The sequence below is a fragment of the Pongo pygmaeus genome, chromosome 21 (assembly GCF_028885625.2).
Source record: "Pongo pygmaeus isolate AG05252 chromosome 21, NHGRI_mPonPyg2-v2.0_pri, whole genome shotgun sequence".
Classification (NCBI taxonomy): Eukaryota; Metazoa; Chordata; class Mammalia; order Primates; family Hominidae; genus Pongo; species Pongo pygmaeus.
The window spans coordinates 45,206,660-45,233,766 of record NC_072394.2 but is presented as its reverse complement, the minus strand read 5'-3'; the positions used below and the strand labels follow the sequence as shown (position 1 = coordinate 45,233,766).

Genomic DNA, 27,107 nt, shown 5'->3' with positions numbered 1-27,107 from the left:
GGGAAAATTGCTACATTAAACCTGTGTGTTCTTTGTTATATGTGGCTTTAAGCAGATTGCTTTACTGATTAAGATCTAGATGAGGCTTTAGGCACGAATTTTAAGAGAACTTTGTTATTGCTTATATGTGTTCTTCCTCAATGAAGAATGATAGCAATTTCACTGAGACCATCAATGTGCCCCATTGAATAGGCCAAGGTATATCTTTGAAGCAGAGCATGCTTTCAGATTCACTTCTCGTTTTATTGTGTACATGCCCACAAAGGCGAGTTTTTTCCATTTTTCCTTCTTTTTTACCACCCCATTGATGAAATAAAGAGGTAGATTTTAGGACGAGCTTTATTATTAAGTGATGCTTCACCTGCTGGAACATTTGAATTAACAATCCTTGCTGTGTGTGTGAAGACCCAGTGTCTGCCCCATGGCCGTGTCTGTTTTGTATCAAGTTCCATGTGTGCAAACATCCATCCATATCTTACTGACCATTTCCTTACCGGTTATCTTCCTTTCGAGTAATTTGCAAGTTAATGTCTTCTTGATATCAGGATCATAGAATATACAGAGGAAATGTATAAAATGGCCAGAAGTTGCTCATGTTTATTTACCATTAAAAATAAAACACTGGGTTAACCAAATGTTTGGGCACATTTGAAGTGCATTAAAATGCCTCCTTTGACAGTATCCTTCAATAACAGTAACCCATATCCTTTTATGTTTATCTGAAACAGATTCAGCCACATCTTCTCCAGGCTTTTGCCTACTTTGTAAGCTTCACCTTCAATGGTGATTCTGAAACTGATGTTAAAGGAAGTGTCAAGTTTTTCTGTTTCTTTTTTTGTTTATTTATTTTGTTTTTTTCTCTGGTGCATCTGCTTGTACCTTTTTATTATATTAACTTCTAGCTAAGACTTTTTTAAGATACAAAAAAAGTCTGGTAATATTAAGCTACGTTATTAGCTATCTATGGAGTATGTTTGATATATTAGTCGTCTATGACTATGTTACAAAATAAAGCATCTTAAGAAACATTTCTTATCTCACAAGAATGCCTTAGGAGCTTTAGTGCAGCTTGATAGCTGGTTCAGGCTGGGGTCTCAGAAGTCTGCAAAGCAGGGTGTCTACTGTGGCTACAGTCCTCTCAGGGCCTGACTAGGATAGGATCTGCTCCCAAGCTCACAGAGCTCCTGGCTGTCTTCAGAAGACTCACTTCAAAGATCATTCATGGCTGGGCGTGGTGGCTCACACCTGTAATCCCAGCACTTCAGGAGGCCAAGGCAGGTGGATCATGAGGTCAGGAGATCCAGACCATCCTGGCTAACACGGTGAAACCCAGTCTCTACAAAAAATACAAAAAATTAGCCGGGTGTGGTAGCGGGTGCCTGTAGTCCCAGCTACTTGGGAGGCTGAGGCAGGAGAATGGCGTGAACCCAGGGGACAGAGCTTGCAGTGAGCCGAGATCGCGCCACTGCCCTCCATCCTGGGTGACAGAGCAAGGCTCTGTCTCAAAAAAAAAAAAAAAATCATTCATGTGGCTATTGGAAGGCTTTAGAACCTTGTTAGTTGTTGGCTTAAGTATGTGTTTCTTTATGAAACCACTCATGGCATGGCAGAGAGAGGAAATAGAGAAAGGAGAACGGGAGAGAGAAGGAGGGAAGGAGGGAGGGAGGAAGGGAAACAGAAAGATAAAAAGGGAGAGAGGGAGAGAAGAGGGAGGAGGGAGGGGGACAGGAGGAGAGAAATAGGGGAAAAAAGAGATCAGGGGAAAGTCAGAAGAAGGAGAAAGAGAGAGATGATTGGGAGATGGAAAAACAGAGGGTTTAGAGGAGAGGGAAGAAAAGGGAGGGAAGAGCAGAGGAAAAGGGAGGGAAGAGCAGAGGAAAAGGGGAAAGGGAAGGGGAAGAGAGAAGGACAGAGAGAGGCAAGTAAAATGGTAGACTTAGTGTAACAGAATCTCAGAAATATTATCACATCGCTTTTGCTGTACTCTGCTAGAAGCGAGTCACTAGGTCCAGCCCACTCTCAAAGTGACAGGGTTACCCAAGGCCATGAATGACAGGAGGAGGGAGTCACTGAGGGTCATTGTAGAGGCTGGAGGCTGCAGGCTGCCAATAATTGGTCTTTAAATATCACCACAGAAATGATGGTCTTATGCAGATGTTGCCAGATTTTCTTGCACAAGAGATATCAAGTTTTAGCCCTTTGAAGATTTACAGTAGTAAAAGTCATATATTAAGTATCTAAGTCTATCTTACATTTTCCAGATTGACAGCTGCTTACTAATGAATCATTAATTGAACTTGGGGTAGTGATCCCATCTTCTTCGTTGTTAAGTTCAATGAAGAGACTCTGAAGGACAGTGCTGTGTTGGATACATGCCTCCCAGTTTGCAGGTTGTTCCAAATTGTATGGTCTTCCATCTTTTCAACAGTTTTGAGTGTATTCTTTAATTTTCTTATTTTAAATTAACTATTCATCATCATGACCAAAAAGATAATTTTTAAAATATCAAACTTCTAAAAAATAAATACCACTAAAACTTTCAAAACAATCCAGACATATTTTTCAGCATATCTGTTATTCAGAAACTCTGTGGTAGGAAATAGAATCAAGCGTAGTTGTGTGTTTGTCAACTGAATATTTGATTGAACACAATTTCATCAGGAATCTGAATGGATTTGTGAGCTCTGATAAATTTGAGTATAATTAAAAGTAAAAAGTTAATACAGACCTGACATCAAAAGCATGATTTCTAACTGAAAAATTGATAAATTGAACCTTATTAAAGTCAAAATTTTTGCTCTGTGAAAGCTCAGGCAAAGAGGATGAAAAGATAAGCTACAGAGTGAGAGAAAATATTTGCCAACCATATATATGACAAGGGACTGCAGTCTAGAATATATCAAGAATTCTTAAAACTCAATGACAAAACAATTAGAAAATGTGCAGAAGATATGATGAGACATTTCACCCTCCCGCCTTGGCCTCCCAAAGTGCTGGGATTACAGGCATGAGCCACCACGCCCAGCCATGAATGATCTTTGAAGTGAGTCTTCCGAAGACGGCCAGGAGCTCTGTGAGCTTGGGAGCAGATCCTATCCTAGTCAGGCCCTGAGAGGACTGTAGCCACAGTAGATACCCTGCTTTGCAGCCTTCTGAGTGACCCCAGCCAGAACCAGCTATCAAGCTGCACTAGGCTGTACAGATGGCAGATAAACACTTGAAAAGATGTTCCATGCTATTAGCCATTAAGGTAGTATAAATTAAAACAGCAATGAAACATCACTACATACTTATCAGAATGGCTAAAAAGAAATAGTGACAATACTAGTACAGGTGAGGAAGTGGACCACTCATGCATTGATGGTAGTAATGTAAAATGATGTAGCCGCTATGGAAAGCAGTTTGGTAGTTCTGAATTCCATATGACCCAGAGATTGAACTCCAAGGAATTTATCCCAGAAAAATGAAAACTTATGTTCATACAAAAACCTATACATAACTGTTCATGGCAGTTTTATTTTAATAGCAAAAACCTGAAAACAGCCTAGATGACCCTTAACAGGAGAATGGTTAAACAACATTCAACACAACAATAGACCCATATGTATATCACATGGAAACTACACAGCAACAAAAATAGATTAACTATCCATGCACACAAAAACCTGGACTAGGCCGGGCATAGTGGCTCATGCCTGTAATCCCAGCACTTTGGGAGGCCAAGGCGGGTGGATCACGAGGTCAGGAGATTGAGACCATCCTGGCTAACACAGTGAAACCCCGTCTCTACTAAAAATATAAAAAATTAGCCAGGCATGGTGGCGGGTGCCTGTAGTCCCAGCTACTCGAGAGGCTGAGGCAGGAGAATGGCATGAACCTGGGAGGTGGAGGTTGCAGTGAGCTGAGATCGCGCCGCCACACTCCAGCCTGGGCGACAGAGTGAAACTCTGTCTCAAAAAAAAAAAAAAAAAAAAAAAAAAAAAAAACCTGGAGTAATTTCCAGGGTATGATGGCAGGTGACAAAAACAATCCCAAGAGATTATATATTGTCTTTTTTGAAATGACAAAATTTTAGAAGTGGAAAACAGATTGGTAGTTCCCAGGGATGAATGATGAGGTGGGGAAGTGGGGACAGAGGTGGATGTGGTTATAAAGGAGTAGTGTGAGAAACCCTTGTGGTCCACTTTAATTTCCTTATGGATTATAGTTTTATGCTTGTTTAAAAAATGTTTGCCTACCCCAAGGTCAGAAACATTCTATTTTATATAAATCTTATTGTTTACCTTTTACATATAGGTCTATAGTACCCTGGAATTGACTTTGTTTATAGTATAAAGTAGGGCTCAATGTTGAAGGTTTTTTTTCTTCATATGGATACCTAAATAATCCTAATTTTTTTGTTGAGAATACACTTCTCCTACCACAGTGAAGTGTCAGCTGTATCACAGATCAAGTGATTATCAATATGTGGATTTGTTTCTTGACTCCATTGTTTCTTGAACTGTTTTTCAATTTCTTAATTACTGTAGCTTAATACCTCATTTTCTTAATTATTGTAGCTTAATAATAAATCTTAATTTCCTAAAAGGTAAGCTCTCTAACTTTCTTTTCCTTTTTAAATATTGCTTTGAGTATTCCTGGCCTTTTGCGTTTTTATGTAAACTTCAGAATAAGTTTGTTAAATTATCTAGAAAGGCTGACAGACATTTTATTAGGATAGCATATACTTCAACATAAGGAGAATATACAACTTTACAATATTGATTCTTCTAATTCATGAGCGTGGACTATCTCTCCATTTATGTGGATCTTTAAAAATGTATCCCAGTAATGTTTGGCAGTTTTCAGTGAAGAAGAATACATGTATATACACATATGCACATATAGGTATATATACATCCCCAGATATTTTAATACTTTGCTGGTGCTTTTGTAAGTAATTATTCAATTTGTTTGTTATTGAAGTAGAACAGAATGCAGTAAAGGACATAAAGTGCGTTAACGTTATGTGGATAGCTCAACGACTTTCATATACACGTACACCCATATAACCATCTTCCAAATCAAGGTGTAAATTATTGTGGTACCTGGTTTCATCATGTTTCTTCCCAGTCAACTACTCCTTCCCCTAGAGGTCACCATTATTATGATGTCTATTACCATTGATTGGGTAAATGGCACCTTTTAAATTTCATTTTATAGTTGTTTATATTTAATTTATGGAACTTTTCTAAATTAACTTGTTAATTTTTATCATAATTTGAGATTTTTAAAGAATTTCTACACACACAATTATGTAGTCTATGAATAATGAAAGCTTTATTACTTCCTTTCCAACATTTATTTCTTTTATTTCTTTTTCTTGCCTCATTACATTGGCTAAAACTACCAGTAGAATTGGGGAAATCAGGGAAAAGTGTGTAGTATTTTACCATTGATTATGATGTTAAAGTAATGTTTTAGATACCCTTTGTCAGATTATAGAACTTTCCTTCTATTTCTAGTTTTCTAAAAGTTTTATCCTGAATGGCTGTTGATTTCCATCAAGTGCTTCCTCAGCATCTCTTGAGACAACTGTGTGATTTTTATCTTTCAGTTTGTTAATGTGATGAGTTATACTGATTGATTTTCTAATATTAAATCAAACTTGTAGTCCTGGAATAAACTTAATGTGGTTATAATCTGTTATTCATTTTATATATCACAGGATTGGCTTGGTAATACAATATGTAGGGTTTTAGTTTACATGTTTATGAGGGAGATTGACCTAAAAGTTTCATGTGATATCTTTGTGAAGTCTTGGAATGAAAGCTATCCTGGGCTTGTAAAGTAAGTTTGGAAGTAATTCTTCTCTTTGGAGTCTCTGAAATAATTTGTGTAAAGGTGGTATTTCATTGAAACCTTTTGTGTGTGTTAAAATTCAAACCTATCCAACATCTTCAAGCAGGATTTTGTTCCAAGATGTTCTAGCTAAAGACTTGCTTTATCTGGGCCCTTGGAAATCACTGTATATGTCGTTGAGTTCCCTGGGCCTATGCTTGACAAATACATGAATAAGATGTTAGAAATACCTCGAACAGTGCCTGCAATGTCATAAACAATGTATTTACCTTTTCCTTCCTGTTTCCTCATGTTCTGTTCCTCTACAGAAGCACCTAGAGGCAGTGACCTGTGGTAGACAACAGCATGAAGCCACTAATTCTGTTCTTGGAGCCCAGCATCCATCTGGCTTAGTCAGAATCATGGCTTTTGGAGACAGGGGCAGAGGTCTATGGGACCTTGCAGGATTTTGTTGTTTCGAAGTCCTTTCCCAAAGAGCAGTGAGTTAGGCTGTGCTAAGTCTCTCTTCAGGCAAGATACGGCAGGGGCAGAGGCAGCCCTAGGGGAATGAGGGAGGATTTGGAAGAAGCTCATTTTTCAGTTCCTTTGCATAAGGGGGGGCGTTATCTCTTAAACTCTTCCCACAAACTGAGTAGGCTCTATGGATAAGCCTCTTAATCCATCTGGACACCCCTTCCTGACACTTCAGAGCAGTCAATACTTCTAGTCATTTCCAGCCATTTCAGCAGCTTAGAGACTAATTATGCATCTCCCCCTTGCACATAGGGATAGGCCAAGGAGAAGAATTTGCAAAATAACAATATCTCTAAAGCCACAGATACCTTCTGCGTAAGCCTTTCTTTCTGTGGCTGGTAGCGTAGCAACTGATGAAGCTGCCTGGACTCAGGTTGCCCTGAATTGCATGTTTCTTCCCTCGCTCCCTACCACCCCTTTCCCTCTACTTTGTAATCTTGTCATATTTGTTCTGCTATGACAGCTACTGTGTTTTTCCTCCAGTGCTTTCTGAAAGTGAGTTGCCTGTTCTGGTGGGAGATTAGTGGCTACCACATGCATAAAGCTGACATTGATTTTATCGAATGTGATACATGTGATGCATGAGCCCAAGATGCCCTGAGAGCCCAGATGCTCAGAGTGGGCATCTTAGGAGGCTAGAGGTGCTGGGCTGAATGGCCCATTACAGGAGAAGGCTGTGGAATGGGGAGAAAGACCAGTGCAGGGGTCCAAAGCTAATAGCCATGGGAAGAAAGGAATAACTCACATTTCTGTAGGGTCTGTCATTTTTCAGGCACTTACACTTGATCTTCACAAGGACCCAGTGAGGTATGATCCATGACCCTGATTTTACATGGGAAGAAACTCAGCCACAAGGGAGTTATATCACTTGCTTAATGTCACACCATTAAGTAATAGAGGTTGCAAGGCAACCTCCGTCTGACCCAGTGATCTTTTACTTTCCAGTACACCTCACTTCCCTTTGTAAGTGAAAGTGAATATGAAAATGCAAAGGGATGAAGTGTATTGGGCATAGTTTGGAGAAGCTAGCATAGAGTACTGGGGTACTGCACAGGGAAATTGAGATAGACTTCCACTTATGTGGGCTGGGCAGGCATTGTGGAGGTCAAGGGGAGACTCACCCAGCATGTTGAACACTAGTCTTGTACTGGTCCATATGCCTTGCTCCTTACATTCAATCCGTGACCAAGTCCTGTCCTTTCAGTCTCCCAACCCTCTGCCTAGTTCCTCTGCCTCTGCCTCTCCAGTCCCATGGCCATTACTTGAGTTATGCCTCCATCATTTCTTTCCTCAAGGTAATTGACACAACTTCCTTATTGGTCCCCCTGTCTGTTTCTCTCCCTTAGACCCATTCTTCACCGTGCACTCAGAGGAGTTGTCCCTATAACTCTTGTGCCTGCGTGACACCACTGCTTACACAGCCTCAGGATGAAGACCATTCCTGATCGGGTCACTTTCGCCCTCTCTGCCTTTTTGCTGGCCCTCCACCCCTGCTCCCCATCACCTGTGTTTCAGCAGGATATACCATCCCTGCATGACCCAGTCTTGTCTTTGTGAATAACCCCACCCTTGTGCCTGTTAGACTCTCCTTTTCCTTTAAGACCAAGGTCATGATTTGATTGCTCTAGGAAGACTTCCCTAACATCCTCCGTCTAATTTGGATATCTCCCTTTGTATTAGTTTTCGATTGCTGCTGTAACCAATCACAAATTTATGATCTTACAGCATTGGAGGTCAGAAGTCTAAAATGGGTCAGCGGGGCTGTGTTCCTTTGACTCTAGGGGAGAGTCCGTTCCCTTGCCTTTTGTAGATTCTAGACGTCACCAGCTTTCCCTGCCTAGTGGTCCCTTTCTCCATCTTCACAGCCAGAACATAGCATCTTCCAATCGCTCTCTCTGACTCTCCTGCCTCCCTTCTTCACTTATCCAGGATACTGCATATCCAGGATACACTCCCTACTCAAGATCCTTAACTTAATCACAGCTTCAGAGTCTATATAAGTTTTGGAGTCTATGTAAGTTTTGGGGATTAGGACTTGAGCATCTTTTGGGACCACTATTCTGTGTATGATACTGAAATGAGAGATTTCCCTTATCTCCCTTGCAGGATGTGAAATGGGTGTGGCTCACTCCTTCGGTTGCCCACTGCACCAGAAGAATTGGATCACATGTGGGCTCAAAGGATGAATGCGAGGTTTTATCAGTGGAGGTGGCTCTCAGTGAGATGGATGGGGAGCCAGAAGGGGAGGATGGAGTGGGAAGGTGGTCTTCCCCTGGAGTCGGGCTGCCCAGTGGCAGATTCTTGTCTCACTGCCTCCAGCTGAGCTCCCCTCAGCGTCCAGACATCCTTTCTCTTCTGTCTTTCTCTGCCACATTGTCCAATTGTCACTGGTCTGCTGGTTCCAACGTTCAGCCACTTGTATGTGTGCCCACTAAGGTCTTGGGTTTATATGGGGGCAGGATTGGAGGTGTGGTGGGCCAAAAGGCAACTTTTTGGGTGCGAAAACAGAAATGTCTGTCCTGACTTAGGGCCGTGGGTCTTCAGGCTTGAGGGTGGGGCCTTTACTGGGGAACCACCCTCTTCTACCCAGTACTTCCCTGTCTCCTGTCTGTATCAATACCACACACCTGTATGAGTCCACAGGACTCTGGGCTTGCCACTTCCCGGCCTGTATCATTTTCTTCTATAGCTCATTGGTTTCTCCATCCTTCCCTAGTCTCTTAGTCTCCTCCAGGGTAGAGACAGTTATTTGCTTTGACTCCACATCCCCAAACATAGCAGAGTCAGCCCTCATTACTTGTTTGTTAGGCAGAATATGGTATCTCCCAGCCTTCATGTACCTGCCTCACCGTGTTGCTGACCAGGGTGCTGAGAACAGTGGGGCATCAGCTCAGTGTGTGAGTTAAAATCATGGCCTCTAGAGCAAGACAGCCTCAGTGTCCCAGCACACTCACTAACTAGCCACATGACCTTGGGCAATTTGTACCTTGGTCTCCTCATGTGAAAAATAAAGATAATTATAATACCTATTGATATAAATCAGAGTCCAGGAGGGAAACCCTAAATCACACCAGGTATTTCAAACAGAGGGTTTTTATTGAAGGGAATCCATTACACAGTGATGAAAGGCTGTCAGTGCAAAAATGGGATGCTAAGGTAGCCAAAAATGGCAGGAAGTGGTGACCATACCTGGGTCTGGGGTAACAAAATGGAATAGAAGGGGTTATGGTACCTAGAAGTCTGTAGGAGGAGCACAGCAGGGCTGATTCTGAGACCTTTGAGGAGGGAGACCCCACAGATTGTACTGCAGCTGTAAGGGGCATGGCCTAGGTTCTGTTAGTTCCTTCAAAAAGATACTGTGCCATGGGTGCTACAAAGACCAGAAGAGATTAAGACCTGGAGTGTAGCAGCCCCTGTTGCTGGAGTGCTGCTATAAGGACCTTGAAGCAGAAAGAGAGCATCTTCTTCCTTCTTCCAGCATCCCAGTCTCCATCTGAAGTCTCCCATCACTAGGACTGGACCAAAGCCAGCTGGCAAGGTAGTTTAGAGATGTCATTAGTAGGGTCCCAGCTCCAGAATTACATAACTGATGTAACAGAGTGGGCTTGAAATAAAAAGACCAGACCTGAATACTAGCACACTCCTTTAGTTTCCTCATCTATAAATGCATAGTAGAATAGTACTTACTTTCCGGTGTGATATGAGGAATAAACGAATTTGTATGTAAATCCCGAAATAGAGCCAGGCACACAGTGAACATTATGAGAATGTTATTTGTCCTTGCTGCATGACAGTAATAATAACAGCTCTCACCATCCTGCGGGTGTACAGACATGGTTGTCTCTGGAACTCTAAGATCCAAACTGGATAAGGCAAGAGTTTCTTTCACCCCATTCTTCATAGCAGGGCTGCTTGGCCTAGGTGGGGGAGGGGAGTGAAGGGTGCCCATTTGTGAACCCATGCTGCCCTGGAACAAGGTGCTCATGAAGCATGGCCTTTGATTCCAAAGCTTTAGAATCCAGCTTCTCCTAGCCCCCTCTTTGGAGGTGCCAGACTCTTGATTCATGCTTTCTGAGGACTCCTGATTAGCAGGCAAGGAAAGGAAGGCTCTTCTAGAATGATTACTCTGCTCTTAATTTTGGAAGTGGCCCAGCAAAGAGTAATCTTGAAAATGTTGAGGTGTTGGGGGATAAAGGGGAGCCGGGGCAGACAAGAGTGTTGCAGATCATAAAACCTCATCTGGTGCTAAGTTGTTATTGAATTGTGCATTTCTGAATGACTTCACTGGTTGCAACATGATGGTGTTAAGTAGACTGAGGCTGAGCTCTTAAATTTATTTGCTGGTGGGAGTTTTGGCAGGAGTACACACTGACATTACTGTAGACTCTCTTGATCCTGACACAGGAAGGGGAATGCGTTTGATGGGATCTTTGTGTCTCTCTGTGGGGGGGCACAAAATGAGAATATCAGTTAAGGCTGTCACTGACAGCTGAATGGCTCATCGGTGGCTGGTTGGGAGGATGATGACATTAGTAGCAAAGACAGTTTACTTGTTATGTGTAGGAACTGTTCTAAAGTATCGACTATAATAATTTATATAATCTTTATGGCAACTCCCATGAGGAAGATGTTACTATATCCCCAGTTTACAGGTGAGGCAGTTGAGACACAAAGAGGTTAAGTAACTTTCCCTGGTTTTCATAATATCTTAGACTGGATTTCCCCAGAAAACAGATCGTTTAGCATGGATTTGCAAATAGTTTATCTAAGTTGTAGGGAACACTGGTAAATAGGAGACGAAGGGAGACTGAGAAGAAAGAAAGCCCCTTAAAGAGTGCACTATGGGCTGAGCATGGTGGTTCATGCCTGTAATCCCAGCACTTTGGGACACTGAGGTGGGTAGATCACAAGGTCAGGAGATCCAGACCATCCTGGCCAATGTGGTGAAACCCCATCTCTACCAAAAATACAAAAAATTAGCCAGGCATGGTGGCGCATGCCTGTAGCACCTGTAGTTCTAGCTACTCAGGAGGCTGAGGCAGGAGAATCACTTGCACCTGGGAGGCGGGGGCTGCAGTGAGCTGAGATCGCACCACTGGACTCCAGCCTGGGTGACAGAGTGAGACTCTATCTCAAAAAAAAAAAAAAAAAAAAAGGAGTGCACTATGAGCTGGAAGTGCTAGAGGATATCTGGTGCTCAGTCCCACCAAGGGCCATCTAAAAGACTGAATAAAGCTACCCCATTGTCCCACTAGGGGTCAAGAAAACCTGGATGTTTATCCACCAACTTCCATCCCTCATTGGGTAAGGGCTGCTCCTGGGAGTGGTAACACCTGGCTTGCGGGTGGGTGGGAAGTGCGATGCTTGTAGCCACAGAGCAGGCTGTATTGACACAGCTGCTTTCTAGGTAACCTTGGTGTCCTCATCTGTAATAAGGGAGTAGTACTGTCTGCTTTGTGTTGTCACTATAGAGAGAAAAATGAGGAAGCAGGTAAACTACTGTGTGGTTGCAATGATTAGAGGATTATCTGAAAGTCAAGTGTCAACTCACAGTGGAGGTCTTTGAGGGGGTCCCAGAGGTAGCCAGGATGTCTCCTTGTTCGTGAAGTATTGGTGAGGAACTTGCTGGGAAAATGGATGTAGTCGTGGTTCTTGACTCCTGCTACCTGGGCAGATAGGAGGGGAGATTGACTGCTAAACACTCCCAGTGATTGAGAGCATAGAACTGCAAGAGAGGTCACATCCAGATGTAAAAGCTTGAAATATATAAAAACCTTACCTATTTCAAATGCTTATATTTATAATAAGCAACTGATGCAGGTTTACTAGGCATTTGTAAAAAAAATCAAATAAGAAACAGAATAAAGAAAAAATAGTACCTATATTCTCATAACCCTAAGAAAAACGTCAACGTTTTCATGTATTTAAATCTAGATGTTTTAAGCTTAGGTAGATGAGATTTGTTTGTTGAATTTAGTTCAGCAAAGTGAAGGAGAGACTTTTTCATAGGAATTTATGATGTCCCTTTTCAGGATGATGGCCGAAGCTAAAGTTAACCGTTCATAATGAAATTGCTTGTTTTTAAGCATTACCTAAATGCTTTGTGGATGAAAGGCATGCCATTCTGCCCCTTCTTACAGATTGGGCTGTGTGTTCACTTCAGTCTGGCACAAGATCATGCTTCTCTGCTAGACTCACATCTGAGAAAGGAGGGTCTTGTGGTAGCTAACCATCTCATAGGACTGATCCTTCTTGTATCACAATTCCCCTATGCTAGAGGTTATGATTTTGATTCATCACAAGGTGGACTAGGGTAAATCTTCAAGCAGTTTTTCTCTAAGGGAAGGCATGCACATAGCATTTTCTTCTCTGCGTTCTTCAGAAACCGAGAGCATTTTTTCTGCTGGCTTTGAAAATGCACCACAACTAACCTCCTATAAAACTCTTGGGACTGGAAACATCCCCCTTAAGACCTTTTGTGTATACCAGTTGTCTTTATCTTAATGTACCATTGTCTTTATCGTAATGGTTAAGAGTGCAGACCCTGGGCATGTTGCCTTGGCCTCAGTCCTGGATTTTTGAATGACTAATTGTTTGACTTTGGATGGGTATCTACCCCCCCCATAAAGTTGCTGTGAGGACTAAATGAATCAATACTGTAGAACACTAAGGGAAGTCAGAGGTGTCTGAAAGTGTGCAGTACGTGCTAGCTGCCCCATGGTGTTATTTGTGATTATTCTCATCATCCTCTTCCTCATCACATCCCAGTGTTTGAAATTGTAATGATAAAGTCTGGAACCAGAGTTTTTAGTCTTTTTATTTTGTTTTGATGGATGGCTGTTATTTTTTCTGAAGGCTTATGGGAATTTTTCTTTAGTTTTGTATTTCAAAAATATTGCCAGTATGTACTTAAGCTCAAGTCTCATCATTGATTTTGCCTGGAACCCATTGTGCTCTTCAGAGTCTGCAAACTCAGGCCTTTGGGTATTTCGGAGAAGTTTTCTTTATATATGTCTTTGATTGTTGCTTTCTTTCAGTTGTTTGATGTCTTCTCCCTAAATACTTCCAATCCTTTGCTTAGAGGTGCATTCAGTAATCTCTACAACATCCTACTTCTTGTTCTTTTTCATCTCTTTGTTGCCACCCTCACCCTTTTACTTTGGGAAAACTTATCAAATATTTTTTCTACCCATTTAAATAAGACATCAGATATTTATTGACTACTGGCTGTATGTTTGGTTAGGGCACAAAGACTAATTTTTTTTTTTTTTTTGGAGACAGAGTCTCGCTCTGTCACCCAGGTTGGAGTGCAGTGGCATGATCCTGGCTCACTGCAACCTCTGCCTCCCAGGTCCAAGCGATTCTCCTGCCTCAGCCTGCTGAGTAGCTGGAATTACAAGTGCTCACCACCGTGCCCAGCTAATTTTTAGTAGAGACAGGGCTTCACCATGTTTGTCAGGCTGGTCTCAAACTCCTGACCTCAAGTGATCCTCCCGCCTTGTCCTCCCAAAGTGCTGGGATTACAGGAATGAGTCACCATGCCCAGCCAACAAAGACTAATTCTGGTTGGTACCTACTGGAGGATTTGATGCTATATCTACTTAGGTTGTGTCCAAGGACCGTGAGCCCAAGCCAGGGAAGAATGAGAAGGCTGGGCTACTGCTGATTGCTCACTGTTAGGGTAGTCATTGAGTACACATAGAATCCCTGTGGCCCTTGGTAGAGAAAATTTAGGGACTTTTATTACTTGAATCTTTCATTGTCAAGGTAAAATAAATTTGAGGACCACGAAGATTGAGTAGAGTCACACATCTGGCTAGTGGTAAGCCAAGGTCAAGGAAAGCTTGGAGCCTGGCCCCAAGGTAGTCCTTTTTGATCCTTAGTCCATTATTGTATGAAAACAGTGTTGCACATAAATCGTAGAAAGTTTAATCAGCATTGAACATCTACTCTGTGCCTAGCCCTGTGCTACACGAAAGTAAGTCATCATGAAGCAGTTTTGAAAAGAAAAATAGGCATGCTTTAGTTAAAAGTAATTGAAGGCTGGGCATGGTGGCTCGCGCCTGTAATCCCAGCCCTTTGGGAGGCTGAGGAGGGTGGGTCACCTGAGATAAGGAGTTTGAGACCTGCCTGGCAAACATGGCAAAACCACATCTCTACTAAAAGTACAAAAATTAGCTGGATGTGAGGACAGGTGCCTGTAATCCCAGCTACTTGGGAGACTGAGGCAGGAAAATCGCTTGAACCCAAGAGTTGGAGGTTTCAGTGAGCCGAGATTGCACCACTGCACTCCAGCCTGGGTGACAGGGTGAGACTCTGTCTCAAAAAAAAAAAACCAAAAAAAACACAAAAAAACAACAAAAAAAACCCCAAGTAAAAGGAAAGCCATTCTAGTTGGGAAAAATGGCACAGACAAAAGTCTGGAAACGAGAATGGCACAACCGTGTTTCTGTCTGTGTATGAATGTGTTTGTGTTGGTGGCTAGGGTTGGGTGGGTGGAGGCATTCCCACAGACCTGGAGGGTCATTGAATAGAAATGTAATTAAAAGGGTGATCAGGTGGGGTGAGGCGTGTGGTGTAAAGTGTTGGAGGCCAGGTTATACTCACCTTAATCATATCAAGGCTCACTTCACATCTTAGTAACGTTTGGTTTTTCTCAAAACGTTTGATTTCTGTCTAGAGCAGACAATACATGGGCACAGCTCTATCTCCAGCTATTTGAAACACTTTTGCTCTCTGTAGGAATTTCTAGGGAGTCAAACTGTTACAAGTGCTCACAGCAGGGAAAAGAAAGACAGAATTGTTCTGGAGATTGATGCCTGAGGATGAGGCAGAATTACAGGAAGGAGTCACCATCTACATGTTGAAGGAGAGCCTTGGAAGCTCAGGGCCGCTGCTGCCCAGGTCTCATGGATGGCTCCTGGCATCCTTGTCCTCGCAGTGCTTTGATGCCTGGCTGGAAGGCACTGATGTCATCTCCCAGCTTAGGCCTCAGCTCCCTGAAGGCAAGACTTCCTCCTCCTTAATTTAGTTGCAAACTTTGTGAGCAGAGGGTGCTGTCAGATGTTAAACACTTACTCCTGGCTTTGCACAGATGATGGTGTGGAGTCTGTTAAGAAGAGGGCATTGGTTGTGTTAGAAGTGAAAAGGCTCATGGATAAGAAACTGGTGTGTGCCTGAACAACCTCTTGTTTGAAAAACTGTTAGGAATTCAAGCATCTGATGGTGCTGATAAGAGGGAATGGTATAGGAGTAAAGGCTCATTCTCTCCCAATTTTCTGAGGTTCCCTTTCAAGTAATTAGTGGGCATTCTCTTCACCCAGTGAGTCACATATCCGTATTTTTGGTGTTTTTTTTAACTTTTAAGGTATCACTTATATGCATAAAAATACTTCTGTTTAAAGTTCACAGTTTAATGAGTTTTACATAACCCCAGTTAAGATACAGAAATGGTTATAACCTCCCAAATTTTTCTTATGCCTTCTTTCAGGCAGTCGTCTCCCTTATAGTAACACCATTTTGATTTCTGTTATTTAATTACCCAAATCAATATATAGAGAACATTCTAACATCCCAGAAACTTCCCTCAGGCTCTGTCCCGGTCAGTACCTGCCCCCCAGGTCACTATGCTTCTGACTTTTATCACCATAGAGCAGTTTTACTTGTTCTTGAACTTTTCACATAAGTGGGGTCATCATGCATTCTTCTTTTATTTTTCTTTTGCATGAATTTTTTTGAGATTTACTCATGTTGTTGTGTGTGTCTGCGTCTGCAGCTTGTTCATTTCTTCTTGCTGAGCAGTGTTCCATTGTGTATATGTGTATCCCTTTATGGATCCATAAGCTCCTACCTAGGTCTGGCTCCCAGGGCCTCTCCATTCTCGAATGCCCTCCTTCTCAACAGCTTCTGAGTCAGCTTCCCTCTCTCCTGCCTTCTCTTTGTCAATCCTCGAGTGAAGGCTGGAAGGGGACCTCCATGCAGCCAAGATTGTGTCTGTGCCTAGGACAGTGTGTGACCAGCAGCAGGGACTCGACATTCATAGAACGAGTGAATGAATGAGTGTCCAGGCACATCGTTTTAATTGTTGACCAGTCTAGCCCAAGCAACTGAGAACTAGGGGACCCCCAGGAATTTTTCTTTGTTCATAGACTCAATGTGAGTGGTCCCAGCAGAACACTCCCCTAAGCGCTCTCTGCAAGAGCTTCCCTAACCTCTAGACCAGATTAGGTCCTTTCACAGGCTTCAAAACTGCCTCTGCCACCCCCATCATGACTTTACTACACTTTGTTATCACTGATTTACTTGGCTGCATTAAATTTCATGCGCTCAGTGCTCTGTCTGGCAAATGAGATACACAGGGGTTTCCTTTTCCTCCCTGATGACTCTAGCCATTGGACTGGATGGCCCTGTACGTTTTCTATACTGTCTTCTTGAAGAGTTCATCTTAGAGACAGAGAACTGATATAAATAGATTGGGTTTGTCTATGTATTTTTAAAATAATGTGCTGCTTACCAAAAACATTCTGTGCTATATTTTTGCTTCTCTCTCTTTGAACCACCAGTACCTGTGCCTTGTAAACAATGCCAATTATAAATCAATGGATCACTGAAAAAAGAAAGAATAAAGCACACAATAATCTGGTGGCTTCCTTGGTGCCAGATAGAGGAAACACTGTGATAAACTTACATGGTCTACTCTTGAGGGGATGGAGAGAGAGATAACCGTGTGGCTAATCTGCACACAAATGTGTGAAGTTGCAAGTCATTTGAGATAGGGACATTTATATACTCAGAGGGATGTTTGTTACTATACTTGCACATGCCATTAGAAATACATGAAAAGAAGCTAACCATTTGGAAAGATTTAATACTTTATTTTCTTTCTGGTGGTCAGCAATTGAATACTACTGTCTGAAATAGGAGGGCAGAAAACCATGGTGAAAAGTCGATGGAAAAGAACTAAATGGGGCCACTCACTCAGCCTCCAAACTATTGAAGTCTGCAACTCTTAATTCTGTAGAGGTCTAGTCTGTGAATAATTATATTAAGGAATTGGGCAGAGTCATCACAGAGCTGCAAAATATCACCCCTGGGGCCTCACTGGAGACTGATGGGAGCTCTGGAGAGTTGATAATGGCAATCAAAGGTTCCATATATTTAACATGCACAAAGGATGAGCTCAGAAATTATCTGCCTGCCAACCTAGCTTCTCTACCTGGAACAAATTATCCAAAAATCAATTTGCAAACACCTTTGAGATAACAAGGTCTTGAGTAATAACCTCCATGGCTTTGTAAAGAAAAGCATCTAGCTTGACTAATCTGCTTAATTTCCTTCTCTGACCAAATGGCAGGCTATAATAGAGGCAATCTGGAGTTGTCCCTTAAGATTTGCTTCGAGTCACACTGAGAAAATATTGTCCACCCCTGTTTCATAGCAATTATTCTGTTTCTAGAGAATTTTTGCTTCTAAGTAATTAATTAGAAGGGAAATGCTGAGTGCGTCTCTATCTCAAAGCCCTTACCTGAGTTCCAGGCTAAAATGTATACCCGCCTTCTATCCATGTGAATAACCCAGAGGCTCTCTATAAGTGAGATGTTCTCAAACAAATGCACATTGTATTCTACCCTTATATGCCTCCTCTGTGCCTGCCCTTTCTCCTCTTCCTTGTTCTACTCTTCATTTCCTCTTGTTCATACCCTTTGACATATAATCCCATTCCTTGCACTTGGTCCTAAGAAAACATGAGATAAGACAGACTGAAGTCTTTGCACAAAGATGTTCATTGCAGCATTATTTACCATAGCAAAACATGAACAACTCATGTGTCCAGCAATCAGAGAATAGTTAGTTTGATAACCTGATGGATTGTTATGCAAATATTAAAGACAGTGATGATAAAGTTCGAGCAGTATATGAAAAAAAATCCTTACAATATAAGTGAAGGAAGAAAAATGAATCTACATAGGGTCTATGTGTTATTATAACAACACAAAAAATGTGTCAGTACATAAATATTGGAATGGACATGGAAGAATAAAAATGGCTATGTTGGATGTTAGAGATATTTTCTCTTTCTTCCATTTTTCTCCATTTTCTTCCATTTCTTCTCATATTTTCTCTTTCTTCCATTTTCTTTATTGTTCTGCCATTTTTACTACAAATAAAAATAACAAATATATTCAGTTTGATTTTTTTAAAGATAAGTATTAAGAGAGGCAGATAGCTTCCCTTGGTGCAAGTTGGTCCAGGAAGGCATGCAGATATAAGTTTTATCCTACACTACCTTCTCCATGACCTTGTTTAGGTGACCTGATTTCTTAGGTTCTCAGTTTTTTGGGTTTTTTTCCCCCATTAAAGTGAAGGTGATAATGTTGTCCCAAGAATTACATGAATGATACGTGTGAGATTTTAAAGTACATAAGAAGTACAAGATAAGTTAATTTTTGTAGCTTTGCCATGGGCTAATAATTGCAAGGAAGAGGCTACAATCCATGCCTGCTGAACCTCTGGTCTACTTAGCTGACTGCGTGGAACTCAGTGGAAGAGAGGTGGCAGCACAGAGTAGATGCATGATAACTCAGCACAACTTTTCCTTTAACCCCTCATTCCTGCTGGGTCTGCTGTGACCCATGACTTTCTCTGCTGGAAGAAACCTGCCGGGGTTGAGGCAGAAGCTGAATTCTTGCTGTGCCATCATTCTTTTTCTACTTAGGCTCATATCACTTTTTGGAAAGAACTTCCACTCACAATCTATGTGTTCTATGTAAGAAATGTTTATAGACCTCAGGCTCCCCTGGGTTTTGTGTCAAACTTTACTTCAGCAAAAGCAAGTTTTCCTTTGAGGCTAGAAAACAGAGTATTCACCCAGCAGCTTTGCTGTGTTCTGGGAAAATCATTTCCTCACATGGTCTTCTTTCTTTCATTTCTTTAAATGAAGGAGATAAGGTAGGCATTCAATATACTGAAGAGATACTGATTCAGGTACTTACATGCAAACCCTTAAAGTAGGGCATGAGTGGGATTTAAAAAGGGTTTTCAGGCCAGGCGTGTTGACTCATGCCTGTAATCCCAGTACTTTGGGAGGCTGAGGCGAGCGGATCACCTCAGGTGGTCTGGAGTTCAAGACCAGCCTGGCCAATATGGTGAAACCCCATCTGCACTAAAAATACAAAAATTAACCAGCCGTGGTGGCAGTCGCCTGTAATCCCAGCTACTTGGGAGGCTGAGACATGAGAATTGCTTAAACCAGGGAGGCAGAGGTTGCAGTGAGCCGAGATGGCCCCACTGCACTCCAGCCTGAATAACAGAGCAAGACTCCATCTCAAAAATATAAAATAAAAATAATAAAATAAAACAAAAAGGGTTTTCTGACTATTTTTTTTTTTTTGTGGCTACATTGAAAATTCTGTCCCTTGTCGTCATGTGCTTGGAGTCTGCTCTGTAAATCATTTGAATCTGACAGTCCTTTTTGATTGCTTGTCTTACAGAGCCTCCCACGCCCATTGCTCCCCCAGAGCTACTGGCTGTGGGGGCCACATACCTGTGGATCAAGCCAAATGCCAACTCCATCATTGGGGATGGCCCCATCATCCTGAAGGAAGTGGAATATCGTACCACCACAGGCACGTGGGCAGAGACCCACATAGTCGACTCTCCCAACTATAAGCTGTGGCATCTGGACCCTGATGTTGAGTATGAGATCCGAGTGCTCCTCACACGACCAGGTGAGGGGGGTACGGGACCGCCAGGGCCTCCCCTCACCACCAGGACCAAGTGTGCAGGTAAGATTTTTTTTTTCCCCGGGCTCCATTATGAGAGGCTGTGCTATTGCCAAGACTGGCCTTCCTGTGACAGATAATTCCTAATTTTCTTTGAATGTGAACGTGCTTCCTGTTGTGGATAAAAAGGATCAAGGTCTTGGGTTTTGTTTTGTTTTTTTTAGAGGACCTTCTTGCTGTGGTTGCATTTCTGGGGGCTTTCTAGCTCTGGCTGTGATTCTAAGAACTTCCTGACTTTAGCTGGATCATGGGAGGTTCCTGGATCTAATAGTGTTTCTGATGAGACACACTGGCTCTGTGTCTTCCAGAACTCCTGGTGCCATTTGTATGTCTGAGGCTTTCTAATGCTAATAATTTCTCCGAGGGCTCTTGGTTTTGTGTCTCTGGGGGCGCTGGCTGTTTTTCTCTGAGGGTTCCTGGCTCTGTTTCTCTGAGGGCTCCTGGCTCTGGTTGTGTCTCTGAGGGCTCCTGGCTCTGACTGTGCCCCCTGAAGGCTTCATTTGGACTGTGTCCTTGGGGGCTTGGTTTTGGTTGTATCTTTAATGTGTTTCTAATTCTAACATTGTTCCTGAGGCTCCCTGAGCTGGGCCTGTGACCCTTGGTTTTGAAAATTTTCTTGATGGATCCTGGTTCTAGAATTGTCTCCGAGGGGCTCCTGTTGCCAACCATGTCTTAAATGCCTCCTGGCTCTGACAGTATCTCTGAATTGTTTCTGAAACTACCTTAGTCCCTGAGAGCTTCCTGCCTCTGTATCCCCTGGAGGCTCCTATCCCTACCTAAGAGTCTGGGTTGGGACTATTCCTCTGAAGGTCCTCTGGATTCCACTCTTTCTCTATGGGTTACTGACTCTACCTGTCTCTCTGATATTCCTGGATGCCATGTAAGAGTTTGCTGGCTGAGATTGTGTCTAAGAGGAGAGATTCTCTGGATCCAACTGTGTCCCAGGCCTCCTGGCTTCTACTGCATTTCTAATCAGGGGCTATTGGCTAACAACATGTGTCTCACTGTATCTCTGAGATGATCTGGCTCTGGATGCAACTCAAGAAATTAAACTAACTTGCTCTTTATTTGTTGCAAATTACCTTATTTATGTTATATCTTTTTTTTTTACGCCAAGTAAACTTTTGCTGTATTTATGTTTTATATATGTACAAAGGAATAGAGACTCAATACTTTTAAACTTTTTGTGCAAAGTCATAGAATGGCCAGTGGTATGGTCAGGAATTACACTTAGATTTTCTGACTCTCAGCCTTTGTTTTTTGGCCACATCATGATGAATAAAGAGACAGAGAGAGAGAGAGAGAGCATTGTATATACAGCTGGGGATGTTCTAGTGGAGGCGGGTGTGGCTCAGGGAAGCAGGCAGCATGGGTTTCAGAAAACAAAAAGGAGTCACTGAGGGCATCTGGATGGAGGGGAAGGATTCATTAGTACAGGAACCATGGAACAAACAGCAAGGAAAAGTGCATACAGCTCTGCCATAACCTGACATATAGGTGCCTAAAAATCACCACACTATGTCAAGTTACAAAGTAAAAACCACAGGGATTATGGAAAAAATAGGGCTGGGGGCCATATTCATACTTCCCTAGTGACACATCAAAAAAGAGGGGAATCTAGTAAAACTGGTGGCACAATTTTATGCATGTGAAATGGCTAAGAAATACATCCATCCAGGTGGAGTATTCCTAACCTGAACCTCAGAAATCCAAAATGCTCCAGAATCTGAAACTTACTGAGTGCCAACATGATACCACAAATGAAGATGACATTGTTAACGCTGCAGAAAAAGTGCCTGTAGATGACATGGCAAGCATTGGTGATGAGCTTATTGAAGGACTGGAGCAGTATGCGTTCACAGCAGAACAGGAAACCAGGTCAATTTATAAAATCAGAGACGTCTAAGACAAAAATCATTGTTAATGAGGCAGATGACTCTGGAGGAAACATTTTTAAAAGCCATCCAGCAGAATGCCTCTTTATCGCTAGAGGATCTACTTCCTGGTTCCTCAACTGCTTCTGATGTTTGTTCTCACCTAAGAAAATAAAATGTAGTGTATAGGAACCCTTCATCAAAGCACAACATCACAGGGAGAGGACTGAAAGCCAGGATGTTTGTTGCTGACATTCAACAGCTGACCCAGGTATCTGCTGAGTCTACTGTGCTGCTCAGTTAACCTGAACACATTAATATTTCACAGTATTAATGACATATCATTTATTCTTTTTTACTGTTAAGCACTTATGTGTGAATAAGCTTAAGAAGATGATTGCTTATCGATAGCATATACATTCGGAGTCAGGAATTATGGTGATGACAGACAAGCACAGAGTTGTCCACATAAGTGGCTAAGATAATTACACCTCTGCTTTCTGATGGTGTGACTTACACAAACTTGGTTCATGCACAACATTATTTAAAATATTATATAAGATTGCCTACGATATATATAAAACATAAATGAATTTTGTGTTTGAACTTGGGTCCCATCCCCAAGATATCATATTAGGTATAGGCAAATATTCTGAAATTCAAGAAAATCTGAAATCTGAAACACTTCTGGTCCCAAGCATTTTGGATAAGGGATGCTCAACACAGATGGTATGTTACCTTGAAAAAGACCTGAAGTTTGCTGTGGAAGTGGGCATCAGGGAGGTTGCAGCCTGTGAGTGACTGTGAAGTGGTGGAAGGAAAGCTGTCTGAAATTGGGGAAAAAGGTGTGGCTCAGAACCCAGGCAGTGAGCTGAGGGGCCAGGTAGGGGTTGGAACTGTGTGTGTTGCATGTATTCCTAGGTGGCTCAGTTTTGCTGGGTGCAGGTTTCTCCTTCACTAATGTTTCTCACATACAAAATCACACATAAGGAAATGCAGAATTCGTGTTATGCTCAAATTGCCCTTTCATATATTAATTGGGTTGGAACAAATTTGCATTTTCAAAACAAGAGTTATAGTGGAACTGGCTGTAACCATTCTTAAGTATCTCAGTGGTGTATCATGGTAGTATGTAACTCAAGTATTTTTGTTGCTTGGAAATATTCCTTGTAAGGTTATTGAACCACTATGCTGAACAGAGATGCCATTTTCTTATTTTCAAAACAGGCCTTTGGTAAAATTCCTCATTGAAACCTGATTATGAAACTTGCTACTTTAAAAGGACATAATGATATGTTATTAAACTGGGTAATACCTTATCTCAGCTTTGCAATGCAATATTCATCCATAAAAATAATTGATTTGATCCTGCTGATGAGACTTCTCTCTTTCCACAGGGTAAATGTAAGAGTTTCCAGGGTTTTTGATCTTTATAAATGATATTCAAAGTACTTTAGCAGCCCCCGTGGACTTATTTGCTGATGATCATATAATACATTTTGAAATTCAATCGCAAGATGATCATCTCAATAAAGATTTACAGTCTATTGCAAACTGTTGCCATGACTGTGTAATGGATTTTACATGTTGAAAACACAATGGTCTGGCTATCAATATAAAAATTATGAGTTGAAATGCAATTGTGGTATTTTATTTTTAAAAAACATTGGTGTTTAAGTTACAGCTAAAATCTTGAATAATTCACATTTTACAAAATGTGTCATCAAGAAGATAATCTTCCTTCCCGCATCGCCACTGATGGTGGAATGTTTTTTGCCTCGTAATTAATTTTTAAGAGAATTCCAGGGCTGGTATCTATTTGTAGGTGTTGTTTATTGGCGTTGGTAGTCTGAGATTTTCCTCCTTTTCCTATTCTATTATTAATCACGCTGGAAATGTACTCATTATTTTACAAAACAGAAAGTGAGAGAGTATGTAGAGTGGAAGGTATAATTTCTGCCCAGAGGAATTTACAGGCTGGGTTAGGATTCCAACAAAACAGCAAAAAAAGGTAAAACATAAAGGCAAGCATTGAAATAGCATGCTTCATGGAGGAAAAACAGCGTCAGCATGGAAAGAGAAATGTCTTAGAATCATCTAGGGTGGTGGTTCTCAAAGTGTAGTCCCTCGACCAGCAGCATCAGTATTGCTATAGACTGAATACTTGTGTTCCTTTAAAATTCATATGTTGAAATTCTAACCCTCGAAATGATAATATTAGGAGGTGGGGCGTTTGGGTGCTGATTATGTCATCAGGGCAGAACACTGATGAATGAGATCAATGCCCTTACAAAAGAGGCCCCAAAGAGCTCTTTCATGTCTTCTGCCATGTGAGGACCCAGGAAATGGGCCCTCACTAGACACTTAATCTGCTGGCACCTTGATATTGGACTTTCCAGCCCCCAGAACTATAAAAAGTAAATTTCTGTTGTTTGTAAGTTACCTAGTCTATGGTATTCTGTTACTGCAACCCAAATGGATTAAGACAAGTATTCCCCTGGGAACTTGTTAGAAATGCACATTCTCAGACCTGTCCCCCGACCTAATAAATCAGAAATTCTGGGGTTAAGCCTAGAAATTTGCTGTAAGGATTCCGCTGAGTAATGTTATTTCATACCCAAGTTTTACACTAACTTATATATAGTGACAAGCCAACATGGCTCTTTGGAAGGATGTTCATTCCATTGCTTGGTCTTTGCAGCAGCTCTGAGATGTAGATGGGAGGAAAACTGAGACTCAGAATCGTTGGACGAAGGTCACCAATCAGTTAAATGCTAGGTCTCTTGGCCAAAGAAACTCTTCACCACAGGACTTGATGGAGTCTTCAGCCCTGGGGACCTCCTCTGCCCACAAGTGTCCTCTTGAGGGTGGCATTGGGTAGTAGGGAGGTTGGTGACTATGGAGATCAGCTGAGAATGAATAACTACTACACAAAAGTTTCACTCCTTTCTATCGAACATTTACTTAGTCTTTTCTTTGTGCCAAATTCTGTGCTAGGCACTGGTGGCAGAGGTTGGCTTAGTAAGGACATGCTAGTAGCAGGCAGAGACTTGGCAGCAGTAGGCTACAAGCTTGCGCGTAGCACAAGAAGATGCTAGAGAGGCAATTCATCTAAGGCAGGTTGGGATGCATTCTGGCTCTGCCGGTTTTGAGAGGTCACTGATTAAGAAAATTCTGGGGTACTAAGGGAAGGGTATCCTTCACTTAACCCGAAGGATACCTCCTCCTTAACCCTTAAGGGGGTGATTGTCAAGAGTTTGCCTGTAGCGCAGCATCCCAGCCCAGCAGGCTGGAGTTCAGAGCAAGACTCCCAGCCAGTTAAACCAGAAACTGGACAGATGATCAGATACGAATCGAGGGATGTGGGGTTGGGAGTAGGGAGTCAAAGGTGATACTCCCATGCTTCGGTTTAGATGACTGAGAGATGAGTGGTTGTATTAGTCAGGGTTCTTTATAGGGACAGAACTAATAGGACAGATGTATCTATAAAGGAAAGTTTATTAAGGAGTATTGACTCACACGATCACAAGGTGAGGTCTAGGCTGTCTACAAGCTGTGGAGAAAGGAAGCCAGTCCGAGTCCTAAAGTTGAAGAACTTGGAGTCTGATGTACAAGGACAGGAAGCATCCAATATGGGAGAAAGATGTAGGCCAGTAGACTAAGCCAGTCTAGTCTTTACATGTTCTGCCTGCTTTTATTCTAGCCATGCTGGCAGCTGATTAGATTGTGTTCACCCAGATTGAGGGTGGGTCTGCCTTTCCCAGTCCACTGACTCAAATGTTAATCTTCTTTGGCAGCACCCTCGCAGACATACGCAGGAACAATGCTTTGCATCCTTCAATCCAATCAAGTTGACACTCATTATTAACCATCACAGTGGTGAAACAATTTTCTGAGCTGAAAAACACAAAAGGAAATGAGCTCAGGTCTGAATATGTTGTGTTGGAGGTGAAGATGCATAACAAGTGATGGGAATATATAAATCTGGAGCTCAGGAGAGATCAGCAGATAACTGCTTCTTCCATGCGGACTACCTGATTCCACTTGGAGGTTAGGATTAAAGGGACTTCTTAGTACTGATGAAAGCAATTTAAATCTCTGTCTTCATGCTGTTCTGTTGAGATAATCCATTTCTTATATTTTTATTTATTATTTTGTTTCTTTTCCTTAGTTTAATCATTCACCATCTTTTGTGAGATATAGGTATGAGAGCAAATGTGATCATGTATATCAAACTCAAAATGTTCTTTAGCTGCCTATAGTGAACCAAACTGTTATTGGTTGCTTCTATTGTTATGGATGCTATGATTATGAATAATTATATCAAAACAGGAAGTCTTACTTGTCCACTTCTCAGAACTAATTGGCATCTTGAAAGTGGACCCATATTCTTTTGTTGTTCATCATCTCCTGGAAAATCCCATTTCAGAGTTCATGCTGTGGTCTGGGCTCTCAGAGACTCGCTTGTCTAGAGCATTGTGTGTTTACCTCCAGCACATCCCCAACAGCAGACTTTCTGTGATAGGAGTTGGGTCTTAGAAGAGCTGTGTGTTGCCCACCCAGCCTCACCTTGAATGCTGCCTCTGATGGGAAGTTTGCACTCTTCCATGGCAGACCATTTCACTGCTGGAGATCTCGGGTGGTGACTATTATCCTCTACCCAGTGTTAGCTTGGTTATCATACAACTCTGGATGGATTATACACAGAGTATCCATTAGGTTTAAAAGAGTAGGGGCAGTAGGCAGGCTGCTAGCATTAACTATTGGGAGTCCACAGTGAGAACAAAGGGCAGTGGATGCCGAGGTCAGTAACTGGAGAAAGCAGGTGAGATGACAAGAGATATGGACACCACATGGGTCCAACTTGGCCCTGTACCTCTCCTGCAGGTACCACTTTCAATGGCTTGGGTACCAGCTTGTTGGTGTCTTAAGACTATCATCTAGCATTAGATAGAAGAAGCTCTTCCTCATCGTCACCCTCAAATAGGCCTCCTTGAAACACCCACTTGGAAGTTTTGCTCCCAGGTTTTCTTCCTCATCTCAAAAACAGGTCTTCAGCCACTCAGTTGTCTCACTTAATCCCCAGAAATTGCTTTCT

General features: G+C 42.0%; 1 protein-coding gene across 12 annotated transcripts in view; it reads left to right on the top strand.

The window, feature by feature from the left end:
• Positions 1-27,107, top strand: part of PTPRT (protein tyrosine phosphatase receptor type T) — a 1,135,643-nt gene that overhangs the window by 498,710 nt on the left and 609,826 nt on the right. For all 12 annotated transcript variants that reach the window (XM_054467368.1, XM_054467370.1, XM_063659593.1 and 9 more), the window contains exon 7: positions 19,845-20,138. In XM_054467368.1, coding sequence (XP_054323343.1) covers positions 19,845-20,138 — 294 coding nt within the window. The remainder of the gene's footprint in view (positions 1-19,844; positions 20,139-27,107) is intronic.